The sequence below is a fragment of the Mesoplodon mirus genome, assembly GCF_964341445.2.
Source record: "Mesoplodon mirus genome assembly, chromosome: 11".
Lineage (NCBI taxonomy): Eukaryota > Metazoa > Chordata > Mammalia > Artiodactyla > Ziphiidae > Mesoplodon > Mesoplodon mirus.
Genome location: NC_138987.1, coordinates 73,953,242 through 73,969,912, shown reverse-complemented (window position 1 = coordinate 73,969,912; position 16,671 = coordinate 73,953,242). Strand labels below are relative to the sequence as shown.

The following is a 16,671-nucleotide window of genomic DNA, read 5'->3' as shown; positions in this document are numbered from 1 at the left end:
TCAGTTAATTGCTAACAGTGTAAAAAGAGGAAGCAACTCACTTTCAGACATAGTACCCAAATGTGTTTTAACCCGCTAAAAGTAATTACTTTTTGAAAACTCACACTGTATTATATGCCAAGACTATTTGAAGCTCTTTCCTTTGGTAAGGCATCCGATTAATTACCTGAGAACCAAATTTGTGAAGTAGGACTAAATAGTAGTGGACTTCCCTTACTATATGCATATGTAGCCTTTATGCAGAAATTATGTGACCACTTAAGTTTTGTCTGGGTTTGTTCAGCACAGGTAAGTAATTGGATTACCTTAGAAAGCTGACTGGCCAATATTAGTGATACTAGACAATTAGGCATAGTTATTATTAATAAAACCTAATATTTTTGTGGTTTGCATAGTGACCTTGTTTTTGTCTTTGCTTAGACAAAATTATGAACTGGGGGGCTTCCCTGGTGGCGCAGTGGTTGGGAGTCCGCCTGCCGATGCAGGGGACACGGGTTCATGCCCCGGTCCGGGAAGATCCCACATGCCACCGAGAGGCTGGGCCCGTGAGCCATAGCCACTGGGCCTGTGTGTCCAGAGCCTGTGCTCCACAATGGGAGAGGCCAAAACAGTGAGAGGCCCGCGTACTGCAAAAAAAAAAAAAAAAAAAAAATTATGAACTGGTATTGCTTTTTTCCCCCCTTCATTTTAGTACAGTTACAGGGTTATCTTGCCTGATTTTGGTGTTCTTTGAGATTTTTATGTCTAATAGGAAACCATGGCCTGTGCAGGCCATCTTCTAACAACAATGAAGGCTAGCTTTGTCTGGCTAGTTCCTGAATGTCACGGATGATTTTCTCTCTCATGAATATGTAGCTAAAATTGCATATTAAATAATAACGGTGTTGGTGACTGACTCTTCAAATGAATATTTCTCTTCCAGTTTTTCCCGGTGTCCAATTATTGCTGTTGTTCTTCATAAAACAAGTTATTAGAGCTTAAGGCTGAAACAATTTGGGGGAATTAATGTAGTTAAAATATTCTTTAAAAAGAAACAATGATTTTACAATCTGATAATGTTTAGAGACAATCTGAAAACATTTCAACAAAGTCTTTTTCCATTTGCTTTAAAAGCCACTTTCTAGCAACAGAGAATTTTATGGTTAAGCATTTTCTAAACTATATTCCTCAAGATATCAGTAGGTATGCTACCCTCCACTACCACCTCCCCTCCAAAATACCTCTGATCAAATTTAAGGTTCAGAAATTTTGTTTCTTCATAGGACTGTGAGAGTGCACTAAAGGCTCTGAGAAGTTAAGAAACTTTGAACATTTTTGTTAAATCTTTCCAACAGTTAATTGTTTTACCACAGATTACCTTCCCTCAGAAAACATTACAGTTTGAGAATTGTTATTGTAATCAGAGCAACAGACTGAAAGTTCATTGTTGGAGTAATAATCTTTAAATTTCACAATATAAATACCTATTTATGTTTAAGTGTTATTTGACATAAACATTTTCTGGGATAGACATTTGATACATAATATCAATTGTAAAAATCATCCCAATGGCAAAAAGCACTTACTGATGCTAGGAAAATATCAGTGGGTTCTATGTACAGTCACTTTGAATCTAAGCCAAAGGAGTTATTTAGATTTTGTGAAATCTAAAGAGAAATGTGTTAATATTAGAATGGCTAATATAAACATGCCAGACCCCTGAGTCCCAAAAAGAAAAGAACATACACACAAACACACACTTGAAGGAACGCAGAAAATAAAGACAGATGTGTAGACAATAACATTATAATGAGATGATGACTTTATCCAAGTTATGTATAAAACAGGACTCAAGGAGAGAAGCACTTATGTCACTTTGGTATGTTAAGGAAAAGTGTCACAGAGAGAGAGGGAGCATCAGAGCTAATACTTAAAAGATGACAGGAAGATTGCTAAATGACCAAGCTAAAGTAAGGGCAATATGTAAAGATGTGGTGGTTAAGAGGGTGAAAATAGAACTTCATGAGAATGGAGGATTTAGACATAAAAAGGTCTGAAATACTAGCTAAATAATTAAACTGAAAATTCATCTGAGAGATAGGCACGTATCTGCTTTCTTGGCATTGAACCCAAAGTTCTTATTTTTTTAAGCTTTTGGAGCACAGATTTTAAAAGCCTAGGCAGCAATTTGAAGACTGGTATGTTGTTTTAGATTCAACTTATTCTGAAAGGGCATTAGGAAGACGGTAGGGGGCAGTGAGGGCAGGAATAAACAAATGGAATTTTGTTTTTCCCCGTAGACTTGAGGACAGGAACCATTTCCATCTGGTTCATTCTAGTTCGCTCAGTGTCTCTTAGTGAATGTTAAAAGTGTTTTTTAAATTAAAGTACTAAATAATATTTTAATACTTAGAAAAAATTAATAAGAAAAAAATCATATCTTATTTCCTTGCTATTAAAATAATGCATATCTACAAATAAATCTTTGTGTGAGCCTCAAATTATTGTCAGGGTAGACAGAACATTTTTATAGCCCTTCATATATCTGGTGTAGATTGTATAACCAGTATTTAAAACAGTGCAAATAAACTATAATTTATGTTTAGATTTAATTTGAGCCATAAAATGAAAATTCCTCTTCTAGGCTTTACATATCTTTATTTTGCTTACAGTTTGCTTCAATTTAAGGAGGTGGACTTCTACAGAAGTATTTTAGGGGATCAATTTAGGGGATAGATTTCCACAGAAATGTTTATGTACATATTTTAGAAATAATAGGCATGACAGTAATTTCCTTGGAAAAGTTTTTAATATCAGTATACTCAGAATACATTTTTTTGTGAAAACAATATGCAATTGTTTAATATACATTATAAAATCATTAATTTTATGAAGTTTCCAACTGTCTAAATACTAAAAGAATCCCATATTCTGACATAAAGAGGAACCACTTTCTATATTATACCAAAATTAAAATTTACCCGTATTCTAACATTGAGAAATGAGATTAGAAAAACCCAACATTACAAAGTCTACCTAGAAGAGATCAACAATGACTTCACAGACTGTCTTTACTGTATATATACACACAATATTTTTTATTTTAGTTTTTTGAGACACATAACCTGTCCTATTTTAATGATTCATATATTTAACAGAAGGTTAAAATGTAGAGGTCAGAGAAGAGGATTTGGAGGCTGAAGACCAGTGTTCAATCTAGAACTTCCTAGATTACTGCATTTCTATCCATTGTGCCAGCTGACACATTATAAATGTCTGAATGAATAAATAAATTACATTAACAAGGATTTCTTCATCTATAAATTGAGATAATACCACCTACCACACAGAATATATGTGAAGAACAAGTAAGAGAACTAATTGGTGCCATAGTGCTTTGTTCACTTTAAGACTCTGAGTTAAAATTATTTTAAAAAATTCGTGATAGTAGGGTTTGTTGTTTAGTAAAAATATCAAATGTCAAACTCCAGTCTTGGTTTTGATATATTTTACTTACTTATGTTTTCCTTTTAACAGGATATCATTAACAACAAATTTGTTCAGTGTTCATTTTAATGGGAAAAAAAATGTCTTACAATTTATTAAATAAACACTGTATGTGATTCATGTCAACACCCATGTCCTTCTACAAAATCTCCATTTGTAAGTCATTATAAGAAGAAAATCTGTTTGTTTCAAAAGAAAACTGGTTCATTGTAAAAAGGTCTAAAGTTTACACGTTCTCATTAAATTCCAATTCAAAGCGCTTCACACATACTTCTTTCATAGCATTTAGCATATTGTATTATGAATAATATTTGTTTCTCGCAAGAGACTTTGAGCAACTTAAGGGCAGAAAATCATGTCATATTCATCTTTATATCAAATTCTAGCCTTTGGCTGGTCCTTTTAGGGGTTAGTGCCTGGTAGACATAGAATGAATGACAGGCATAGAACAGAGGATATGTGTTGTGTCAGAGCATAGGACAAAGAACTGTTATAATTTTGATTAGTTTTATGGTCTACGAGCTAAGTGATAAGTTTATCAACAGACTGAAAACAGGATTTTAAAAGATTCCTTTTACGTTTTTCTCTATGAATGAAAGTAGTTTTAAGGTAGACAGATGTATGTTAAAATAATTTGATGCAGGGAGAGTTTGGATGGAGCATGTTATTGGAACAGTAACATGAAAATGACATGGAAAAACCAGCAAAAATTTTTACTTTAGAATTACTGAGTGGTAGTTTATTCAGTGCTCTCAAATATTAATAAATGAAGTCTAACTTTGCCAAAAGCTTGTTGTATTTTATAACACTTTATTTTTGTGATTAAAAAATGTTATATTAAGATATCAGGGTATTATTGTAGATGGGAATCAGCCTGCATTAGTGTTTTGTTTTGTATTGGGGAGGGGCGGTGAACAACGTGAGAGTTTATACTTGGGAAACATAGTTTATATTTAAATGATTATTTGCCCAACTTATTTTGAGGTATAAAATAGAAATGGTCAGTAAGTGTTTCCTGATGTTTATGTTTGAAACCATATAAAGATAGTTGAAAACATGTAATGACAATTCCAAGGAGCTACATCCAATATTAAAGATAACATGACTTAAAAAAAAAAAAGATAACATGACTAACAAGGTTTACATTATACACAAAAGAATTTTCATAAATATTTATTTTAAGTGCCTGATGATAACTAAAAGAGATGTTTCCTACCTTTGCCTTTGTGCATCTAGTTGCTTGGGAGGCATTCCTTATTAAAAGAAAGGGTGCTAATAATGTAAAAAGACTTTTTGCTAGGATCTCAGCAAATGTTATAAAAAATTTTTTTATCACCAAGTAGCCATTACCTTATGGGAAGGGTTTACAGTAATATGTGATTATGTATATGCTACTTTCATATGGCGGTGTCAGAAGCTCAAATCAGGCCTGGGTAACCTGATTGTACATTAATAAATTTTTACATGATTTGACCAAAGCTGTTTGAAGGAAAGGATTCTTATTAAACATTTATCTGCTAAAATAAGGCAAACCCTTTAATTGTTCAAATGGAAACTATAAGAATAGTTCTGATATTCTATTTTGTAAAATAATTAGCACTTGCATAGCTTTATCAGAGACACATGTATTTTTAAAGAGATCTACATTCCATTTCCGTTATGCAGTATGGTTGCTCTATTTGACTCTCACTAAAAGAGGAGATAAAAAGCAAGCTGATGTGTAAGATAAATTGACTTCATTTTAGGTTATAAGTTGTAAAGATATAATATGGTAAGTACTTTTCTATAATTCAATTCTATTGTGGGTTTATGGAAAAAAAAGAAAGCTTAAGAATTTTGGTATCAACACACATGGGGACAGAGGGAGTATTCCTAACATGGAACTGTGTAGCATGTTTGCCTATTAACGTATCAGTTTTGAAATAGAAAATGTAATATTTTTATTATGAGAATAAATGTGGTATACATTTATCGTTTTGTTTAAAGTAAAAGCTAGATCTCTATCTCTGTTATTTCATAACATATTTTCTTAGAAGGTGAATATAATCAGCTACCTGTTTTTAGTAGTCTGAGTTACTTGGATGATGCAAGGGTACTTCACATTTGAAAATACTATTTTCAAAATATTTTACAAGCTATTGCAAAAGCTAATTTTGTTATGAGGGAGGCCATGATTAGCTCAGTTTTACTGATAAAAAGATAGGAAAAGTTTAAATAAAAGAACTTTCCCTGTACTTCAGGTTTTTTCCTAAAATTTTTCCCAATCACAGTGCCAATAATAATAATTTAATTAATACAAAATCCAGCAGTTTTAAAGTTTTATTTCATGTTGGTTAACTCCTACTAGGCAAATTACTTAGAATGTAATATCCCAACTTTGGTACAGGAAAAAGATTTTTTATAGTATAATTTAAAAACATTACTTGTCATAGACTGTTCTTTAAAAGAAGTTTAAAAAGACAAAAACACAAAATACTTTACATACAATTTTCTAGAAAAAATTTTAAGTACATGATTCTCACATAAGGCACTTCCATTCTCGTTCAAATAAGTTTCATAAGAAGTTCTCCAATTTTTTTTTTTTTTTTTTTTTTTTTTTTTTTTTTTTTTTTGGAACGCGAGCCTCTCACTGTTGTGGCCTCTCCCATTGTGGAGCACAGGCTCCGAACGCGCAGGCTCAGCGGCCATGGCTCACGGGCCCAGCCACTCTGTGGCAATGTGGGATCTTCCCGGACCAGGGCACGAACCCGTGTCCCCTGCATCGGCAGGCGGACTCTCAACCACTGTGCCACCAGGGAAGCCCTCCATTTTTTTTGTAACCAAGTCTTCATAAATAAATTATGCAGTAACGTTGTTACTTCAGGTAAAACTTTATTAAATACCCAATTTTGGAATAATTTCCTTAAATATCTTTACCTTTGAACAGAATGAAGTTCAAGCATCAAATCCTAATTGAAGGTACTTTTAGTCTGTTTTGGAGTTAGAGGATTGGTAATGTTTTCCCTTGTTGATCTTGTTCAAGAATCTTGAAATCTTCCAAAGGAAGACTGTTTAAGGCAGTTGGTAAAATGTGTTCTGATGTGCCCTTAAGTAATATATTATTTGCTTCTAGATTCTTCACCAAGCATGTGGCTTTGATCCATCTTCGAGTTGCTCTGCGTTCCTTCTGTAGGCAAGTTTTCATTTTCCTTCTTAAACTTGCTATTTCCTTTTCCAGTTTAATTATCCTCTTTTTTGCTTCCATAGGGTTCCTAAAGGCATAACTGTGTTCAAGTAGTACTTGCTGACTACTAATGTTTGATTTTAAATTAGATGGTCCATTTGGAGTACAACTGTTGTTTTTCTTCAGAAGATTCCTTGACTTGAATTTCTGAGCAGAATAAAATTAGAGGGTTGAACATAAATTATGGAATATCACAAATAAGTAAATTTTGTTTTGGATAACAGTATTTAAACTGCTCTTTTAAAAACTGATTTTAAAAATTTGATAGGAAACATCAGCAGCCCATTTCATGTAGTCATGGATTCAAGTTTCTCAACTGGTTGAATTAACTCCAGCCACCTATTTTTTTTTTTTTTGTCTTTTCTCTCCAGAGAGATAAAAGCATTGGTCTGGAAATAGAGAATGGACTTCCTAAGTCTCTTCCAAATTATTGAATATGATTCTGTAGAGACTTAAGAAAATTCTTTGCAATATTCTAAGGCCAATATAGAATGCATTTAGACATTTGGTTTATTTGTGATACTGATTTGATCTCTTTTTTAGGTAAATACTATCCTCTCAATTTGATTAATATTTCAGACCTGTGGTCCTACTTAATACAAACATATTCCGAAGTATCAAGCTCCTGAATAGATTTACCTATTAATTATGCACAGTTATATCTTATTGATACATTCAAGGTTTTAAAATCTGGCTAGAAACTCTTTCCAAATCAGAAACCTGAGGACCCTTGTTTCCTTTTATCTCTTTCATTCAATTAGTCATCAAGTCCTATTAATTCTATCTCCTAAATATCTGTATCACAAATCCTCTCCTCTCCATCATTCTTTTTTTTCACTCTCTTCATTTCTTTTTTTTTTTTTAAGGTTTTTATTTTTATTTATTTATTTTGCAACACTGTGCAGCACGTGGGAGCTTCCCCGACCTGGGATCGAATCCACGCCCCCTGCAGTGGAATCGCGGTGTCTTAACCACTGAACCACCAGGGAAGTCCCTCCTCTCCATCATTCTTAATGCTACTATCCATATCAGGCCCATATCATTCATGTCTGGCTTGAATATATTAAAAACTTCTGTATTGATCTCTGGCTCATTTTGATCCTCACTAGTCTATTTTCTGCCACACAATAATTTTCTAACAGATTTGATGATTTAATACTGGCTAAATTCTTCTTTGCCTCCCTATTATCTAAAGAAAAAAAATTATCTTTACATGGCATACTGTACCATTTAGGATCTCACCCCATTCTGCCATTCACCATCTTTTTAAAAATTAATTAATTAATTTTTGGCTGAGTTGGGTCTTCATTGCTGTGTATGGGCTTTCTCTAGTTGCGGCGAGTGGGGGCTTCTCTTTGTTGTGGTGTGCGGGCTTCTCATTGTGGTGGCTTCTCTTGTTGCGGAGCACGGGCTCTAGGCGTGCGGGCTTCAGTAATTGTGGCCCGTGGGCTCTAGAGCGCAGGCTCAGTAGTTGTGGCACACGGGCTTAGTTGCTCCACAGCATGTGGGATCTTCCCAGACCAGGGCTCAAACCCGTGTCCCCTGCATTGGCAGGCAGACGGATTCTTAACCACTGTACCACCAGGGAAGTGCTGCCATTCATCATCTTAATTTTTACTCCAATAATATTAAACCACTTATAGTTCCCAGATTATTTGATTAATTTCATAGCTTTGTGTCTTTCATTCATTCAACAAACATTTATTGAAACACAGGAATTCATTTATGAGTTCCTGGGGACACAACAGTGAATAGTAAGATAAATATGGTTCCTGTCTTCATGAAACCTACAACTGGCATTCCTCCTGTCTAGGGGAATTGGCAGGGACTCTTTTTTTTTTTTTTGCGGTACACGGGCCTCTCACTGTTGCGGCCTCTCCCGTTGCGGAGCACAGGCTCTGGACGCGCAGGCTCAGCGGCCATGGCTCACGGGCCCAGCCGCTCCGTGGCATGTGGGATCTTCCCGGACCGGGGCACGAACCCGTGTCCCCTGCATCGGCAGGCGGACTCTCAACCACTGCGCCACCAGGGAAGCCCAGGGACTCTTTTTTGATCCGTATATTCCCAGCATCTAACTTGGATTTTGACATAATGTAAAGTTTAGTAAACATCTGTTGAATGAATAAATGATTAAAATGTCAAAAACAAGTTATACTTCAAATTCAATAAATATATGAGTGTGTACTATGTACCAGGCACTATTTGAGGTTCTGAGGATTCAGAAATGAAATGCTTGCCCTCCTGGAGCTTTTCTAGTATCTGTGATAATTGGTTTACCACAATCTCCTCTCCCTTCTCTTCCATTCAGATAGTAACTCATGTAGATTTACAAATTTAACTGTCAAAAATAACTCAAGAAAAGCAGTGATCTTTCCTCTCTGAGAGAAAAGATGTCTATCCTCCTTTTCAAAGCTAAACTCTTTTTGTTCATTCCACCCCTTCTGAACCTTTCAGTGACCCTGTCTTTCTCAGCTAGCTTTTTCCCCTCTGATCAGATCTTCCCTAACTAGCTAAAACATTGTTTTAATACATTCATACTATACCTTAAATTTCTCTTTCCTTTTTTTTTTTTTTTTTTTTTTTGCGGTATGTGGGCCTCTCACTGTTGTGGCCTCTCTCGTTGCGGAGCACAGGCTCCGGACGCGCAGGCTCAATGGCCATGGCTCACGGACCCAGCCGCTCCGCGGCATGTGGGATCTTCCCGGACCGGGGCACAAACCCGTGTCCCCTGCATCGGCAGGCGGACTCCCAACCACTGCGCCACCAGGGGAGCCCCTCTCTTTCCTTTTAAATATCACTTGCTAACACTTATTTTCCATTCACTTCTCAACTCATTATCTTTTGTTCTCATCATGCTATTGCTGCTGCGCTGTGCAAAGTCAAGAACCCTCTCCTAAGTTCCAAACTCCAAGTTCAAGCCCAGCCGAAATGCCTGAGCTCTATGAGGTTTTCTGTTATGCCTCCCTCTGAACTTATATTCTTTGGTGTAACTCTGGTATTCTTTGGGTGTGCTGCCCTGAAAGCACTTAACACACATTATTTGCATATCATCTTAAAATCAGAGCAGAGCGATGCTGGAGGTTTCATTACGATTTCTCAGTTTTACCAATGGGTCAATTATCGATAATAATTAACAATGATGTGAAATTCCAATATAATAAAACAGTTTAGGTTGGGGAAAGAATACTGGAGTCAGGAACGCTGAGCACTAATTCTAGCCTGCATCTTTACTGCAGTTTTGCAGTTTTCTTGAGGCACAGCATTATATATGAATTCCAATATATTCTTAATTGTTCCATGTTACAAACAAAAAGGGATGGATTCTAAAAATGGTTAAAATGGCGTAAAAGTAGTATTACTTACCATGGACTTTATGTGGGTACAAAAATCAAAAATGGTTGGAACAGCATCCATTTTAAGTCGTCTAGTTTGTCCTGTTAGGTCAAAACAGGAGGCTTCAAAGTGCTTTGAACAAAGAAAAGTATGTTTTCCTGGCACAAAATTTTTGCGCCTAACCAGGCGAACCCATTCTTTTCTTCTTTTAGGATCCAAAGGAAACCTTTAAAAAAAAAAAAAAAAAAAGGCAACTCAAATTCCAACTATCACACTTCTGGTTGTACCTAAATGGTTAAAAGAAATTTTGAAAGGTAACAATTTAAAATGTTTTCCATTTACATAAAAATTTAAACATTTCCAGTATCCAGATACTGGAACAGAAACCAATTCATGCTCATTTTTATAAGTTGTAAAAAAGTTAATAAAAAACTAACTTAAGTCGTTTAATTTTTCAGGGTTTTAAAAAGAGACCTTTCTTCCCAAACTAGTCTTTAACAAGGGCAGTAAAATAAACGAGACTAAACTGATCTAGATCAAATTTATGTAGATCCATTATAAGCAGGAATAATTTCACAGTGCTTTGATCTGCTGCTCATGTCCATGGTCAAGACAAATCAGATCATCTACAGATTAAATTTTATCGAGACAGATTCTGGTATTCCTTCCCCTGTGTTCATTATGATACTTACTACATTGCTTTGTAATTTTCCATTTTAATAAATTTCCAGTGAAATCAAAGAAGATTTTAAGTTTCTCGAGGACATGGATCATTTTATCTTTTTATCTAACTTTAACACTTACGTAGTGCCTTGGAAACAGTTGGGACTCAACAAAAATTTGCTTAATTAATATAAATACAGAATATATGAACTTATAATTCACTATATTACTTCCATGAAGTTAAACTGCATATATTTTTAAAAAATGACCTCTTAAGCTATGTTGTACAGTAAAAGGCATAATTAATTACTACAAAAAGTAAAATGTTGATGACAAGCCCAGCAGGAATGTTTTTCCTTTTATATTTATTTCAGATATAAAATATATTGATATGCACCCAGTGTACACCATTAAGGAAGAGAAAAATATAAGGGACTGTCTAAAAATTCGAATGGTAACTGTGTTGACTGACTTGCAAATAGAGGAATCAACATTCACATGTAATAAGTTTGAACTGAACTCTTCTTTAGTTTGACTACCTTATCCTTGAAGTATTAATTATGAACTCACTAGTACCTAAAAAGAACCATTAAATTTATGTTAGAAGATCATGTGGCTCAAAAGCCCCCAACTGAAGCTTCATTAGGTAACAGCTTTGGCTGTGTCAGATATACTAGGCTTGCTCAAATTACCAGCAGGGAGGGCCACAGAGGTGAAGGCCCAGACTTACTTAGACACCCTGCCATCTCATGTCCCCACCCCCACTGCCCCGAACACACCCTCACCTGAGGATAACATCTGTGTGTCACTCTGCAGTTCACATGTTTTCATATATGTACGTTGTTTTGCATTTCACTAGAAATACAAGTCTCTCTAATGGAGACTTTATCTACTCGGCTTAGCCCTCACCTCTTAATAGTAATGTATTCTCATTTCAAAGCTCTCTGTTCCAATATTTAGTGATCTGAAAATGTTTCCTGAGGACTAAGCTAAAAATTAAGCTTTAGTTTATAAGCACACTAGTTCTTCTTGGGGCTTCAAGCACAAATAAGTACTATCAGTACTATTGTATTAGCATTTGTATAAGACTCTTCAGATATATGAAGACTTTCTTTCAAATATTATCTTTCATCCCCTCCCCTTTTAGCTCATTTTTAAACTAAAAAAAAGTTTTAAATTATGAAACCAACGTCTCCAATTGGACCTTAATGTGATCAAATTCTACTTCTTTAAGACTCAGTTTAGGAATCCCATGTTCCTAACAAGTTTTTTTTATGATCAGAAGACTTGGTCAGATGTTCCTATATCATATAACATTAATATAACTGTATTCTAATTGTTTACTTTTCTATCTCCACCACTAGATCACAGGTTTCTCCTGGTTAGGAGATGTTTTTTCACTACTTTTTCCTGTTAGTAAGCATTCAATGAACTTTTTGAGTGAATCAATGAATATACAAAGTAATGGAGTTAGTTTGGCATTACTAAATAATCTTTAGATTATCTGTGTTGAAATAAAATAAGAATAATCAACAATTTTATATTTGATTTTAGATAATGTTTTATACAGTATTAACCTTAATCTTGTTTTTGCACGTGTTGTTTGGATTTTTCTCAGCAAATTCAAAGAGTGGGAGAAGCAGCCCATAAACTGAATTTAAGTAATAATAAATCATGTAAATATTAATTTTAAAAAATTAACGTGGTGTTAATAGATGGATATATTCTTGCTTACACAATAATAGAACCAGGCTTTCAGAAACATTAGATGTTTTGGAAAATCACTCAGTATTTTAACAATGCTATTTTGCTTGGGTCTTTAACAGCTGAATGCCTCTTACATTCCAAGCACTGTCCTAGGCACTGAAGACATAGTGGTAAACAAAGTTGATCTACCTTTATGACATCTACCTTCTATGTGGGTATACTGTAATGGGGAAGGTAGAGAATCAAATAGCTTGATGTAGTAGAAAAGAGTGGCTGAGAATAGTCTCTGTAATCAAACCAGGTATCAATCCCAGCTCCTTCACGTAATAGCTGGGTGACTTTAAGAATGTTGTTTAACCTTTTTGGGCCTCAGTTTCATCATCCATAAAGTGGAGTTATAACGGTACCTAATGTGGTTCTAGGGATTAAATGAGACATTGTGAGTAAATGCTCAGCCCAATGCATAGTACGTGGTAAATACTAAATAAATGCTGTTTATTATTATTATAAAAGTAATTACAAGTGTCATGAGTTTATAAAAGGGTAAGTACAGGATTGCATGGAACCATAAAACAGGAAGAGCTTATCTCATCAAGAGGCCTTAAGACAGTACGAATTAGCTAGGGAAATTAGGATGGTAGTAGTGAAGAGTGTTAAAGAGTATCTTGGGGACAGGAAGAGTGTTATGACATGAACGAAGATGGAGGACTTTCCAAGTTAAAGAGTAATTTTGAACTTTATCCAAAATGGCACTGGTAAGCCATTAAGAGGCCTAATTTAGAGCTGTCAACAGAAAATATTTTAACTGGTTGTGAAACACAGCCATTATTAAAAATTAAATTATGTAAGTTTGCATTTAAATAAATTAAAAACAAAGGTAATAAGTACTAAAAACCCATCACTTCCTAATTATTTTACTGTTGTCTATACTCTTCAGGTTACTTATGTCTGTTACACCTGTATGGAATAAATGCTATAGAATAGGGTAGTATTGCACATTTCTTCCCAACTCCATGATCAGTGATGTCATATTGGTAGCTTATAACCAGTTATGGTGGGAGTATTTATATCATGGAAATTGGACAAACACTACAAATCAGGGCTTTCCCCCTTTCCTGGAAATCCTGTTGTTAAAAATTTAGCAACACACTATTGATTATAGAAGAGCAGTTAGGAGTGCATGAATGGAAGCAGTGAACCAGTTAAAAGGTTGTTGTAATAATCCAACTGAGAGGGAATGGTGAGAAGTCAAGGGAGGATGACCTCCTAGTTTCTGGGTGGATGGTGTTTCCATTTACTGAGAAAGGGAATATGGGAAGTGGTGTAGGTTTGGGGGAAGGGCAAGTTCAGTAGTACAGTTTTAGTACGCTGAATGTGAGGAACTGAAGAGACCAGGGAAATAACTGAGACACTTTACCGATAGGTCTAAAACTCATTAGAGAGAGTTGGACCAGAGGTATTGATTTGGGAGGCATTAACAGGTAAATGTTAACCAAGACCACAGGAACCGTTGCAATCCTTTTGATAAGAATGGGAAGATCTTGGTCAGGGGGTGGAGTGGCAGAGGAGACTGAAGTTAGGCCAAAAAAGTAAGATGAAAATCACAAAATTAGTGTCAAATAATTCAAAGTAGAGAGTATTTCAAGGAGGAAATGATCACATGCCATGAAAAAAGGACGCTGGAGTGTCCTTTATGTTAGCAAGAACAGTTTCAAAAGATTATTATTGGCAGCACTTAGACTGGAATGGGCTAAGAGATAAGAAAAATGGTGACAGTAAGTTTAGGCAATATAAGCTGTACATGGGGATAAAGAAGTCTACCAATGTCCTAGGAAAGGAGTGAATAGTGTTAATTATGAAATAGAGATTTTTATTATAATGTTATTTTAACACCTAAACTTCTGGGGTTACACATGAAAATGTTAATTTCATAGCAAACAGTCAAACACGGAGAGGAGGTATGTATGTTAGTGTACCACCGTGCATCTCCTAAACATTCATTATTGGTACCTTGAATCCTCCCTCCCCTTCATCTTCCAAATCAAACGACCATATATGGTAGTTTCTCCTCAAACATTTCTCAAGTCTGTCCACTTCTTTCCATCTCTACTGTCAGTACCACTGTAGTCTAGGCCACTGGGTGGACTCTCCATTGTTTTACTACAGGTTCCCAACTTTTTTCTCTATCAACGCTCACCTCTTCTAATCTAGTGCTCATTGTGCCAGCAACAGAAGTACATTTAGTTCAGTTGACGCTGTAGCAGGATATCCTTGTGAAATAGCAGGTGCATTAACATTCTGTAATAAGCTCCTTTCTAATTCATCTCTTGATGATGCTTGGCCAGCACTTTAAGTAACACTGTAATTCTCTGCACTGCAGCCTGAGGGCTTTTTAATATACAAATCTAATCACGCCATTCTTTTTAAGCCCTCCATAACTTCTCAAGTACTCATTGGATAAAATAGAAAATCCTTAAAGTATCGTACAGGACCAAATCTATGTCATCTTTTGGTCTCATCTGAAATTTCACATCCTTTGAGAAGTGTTCTTTGACTTTCCAAGGCTAAGTTAGAGACCCTGAAGGTCTCTTCTTTGGCACTTGACCACAATTATTTATGTTGGTCTTTCTCATTCCAACGCCAGGAAGGTTAAGAGTTTTCTGGATCCCTAGCACCATGTCGGGGAAATAAGAGCTTGGTACACATTTGATGGATGAATGAATAAAGCACTACATTTGCATGAAGTAGATGAAAAACAGAAACACCACAAGGATTTTTTTTTAAGTGGTAACTTTTAATAAGTGGGTACATTTTGTCATAATGAAGTAGGGAGAAAGGTCAAGGATATCATTTTCTACATTCTAAGACCTTAAGTTGTGAGGTATATAAAATCAGAACTGTTTGTACTTAACTTTTTGAATGCTTCTTTTCTTCAGGTATATGGCAGGCACTTGCGAGAAGGTAAACATTTACCAAGTACTTATTATGTTTCATGTAGGGTTCAAAGCGCTTTCCAGAGTTCTGATTTGACAGAAATAAAGAATTTTGATTGCTCTTCCAGCAAACGAAGGCAAAACATAACCTGGGTTCTTTTTATACTACTCTGTTCTAGTAAGAATAGAAAGCTTATCTTTTCCACTTTCATTAACATCGCTTAATTCCACGGCTACTAATGATGATGACTCAATTTTTCCGCAGTTACTGTGCGTGACTATTTGAAATTTAAATGCTTCCCATGTCAATCCAGCTAGTGAAAACTGACTAATTATACGGTAACACAGCAGGCTTTTTAGGTGATTGCTGACTTGAAAAGGCAGATCTCGCTTCCTCTTACGGCGTCATTAATATCAAAACCTGGTCTAATACACAGGGAGTAAAAGAGTAGAAAATTAAGGTATCCTCCTGTCACTTTCTAGAGAAGGAGTAATTACGGAGAGAACTTGGCTCTCTTTTACAAAGTGAGTAAACCTTCCCCGAAGGGAGCGAAAAATTGGACAGATTTGAGAAACACACACAAAGGGCAAAAATGATGCGTCCCTGCTACTAGCTAGCTAGCTAGCGAAGTTATTAGAATTAGTAGAATCCTGTTCTTTCCACACAAGCGATACCCAGTCTAGGAACTCCCGTTTCCGTCACCCCCACTCCCTGCCCAGGTTACCTGTGGAAGCTGATGTTAATGTGCTTGTTGTAGGTAGTAGCACAACCCGCCGCGGCGCAATTGGTCGGCATTTCCCTTTCGCCCTCATTCGGCGCTGTCTTAAGCCTAATCTGAGGCGCGGGCTGCTACGCTTCCTTCGGGAAGAGACTGGGCAAGCGAGGCTGGGGAAGGGCCCACCCAGCTAAGCTGCGGGAGCTAGGTGGGAAGAAGGGGTGTACGTATGTGTGCGGGGAGGGGGGATTGCCTTCCCTTTCTCTTTAATAATATGGCGGACTTGAGCTACAGGAGCCGACAGTCCTGGAGCTCTAGTCCTCTTCGTTTGCCTTCACCAACATGGCGGACGCACCCCGTCCTCTCCCTGGCTCCCAAAAGGGAGTGGGACTACTGCTTCTCTTCAGCAGCTGTCCTCCGAGCAATTAAAAAAGAGACGTGTGTCCCTCCCATACCCCCATTACTCTGAAACTCTCGCGGCCGAGGTTAAGAACGGGCCCGCCTACCCCGCCACGCACCCAGAAACCCCAAAGCAGCGTCTGGAGTGCGGACGGGCCTCAGACTGGAAGGACAAACCCTAAGCAAGAGGCAAAAAAAAAAAAAAAAAAAA

General features: G+C 36.3%; 1 protein-coding gene across 1 annotated transcript; it reads right to left on the bottom strand.

Moving 5' to 3' along the window:
- Positions 1–2,769: 2,769 nt before the first annotated feature.
- On the bottom strand, positions 2,770–16,643 carry THAP2 (THAP domain containing 2). Its single transcript, XM_082635454.1, has 3 exons — positions 16,071–16,643; positions 10,073–10,268; positions 2,770–6,856 (listed from the first exon to the last, which is right to left on the bottom strand). Exons 1-3 carry the CDS (start codon positions 16,139–16,141, stop codon positions 6,467–6,469), a joined length of 657 nt encoding a protein of 218 aa, XP_082491580.1. The 5' UTR covers positions 16,142–16,643; the 3' UTR covers positions 2,770–6,466.
- Positions 16,644–16,671: the final 28 nt, after the last annotated feature.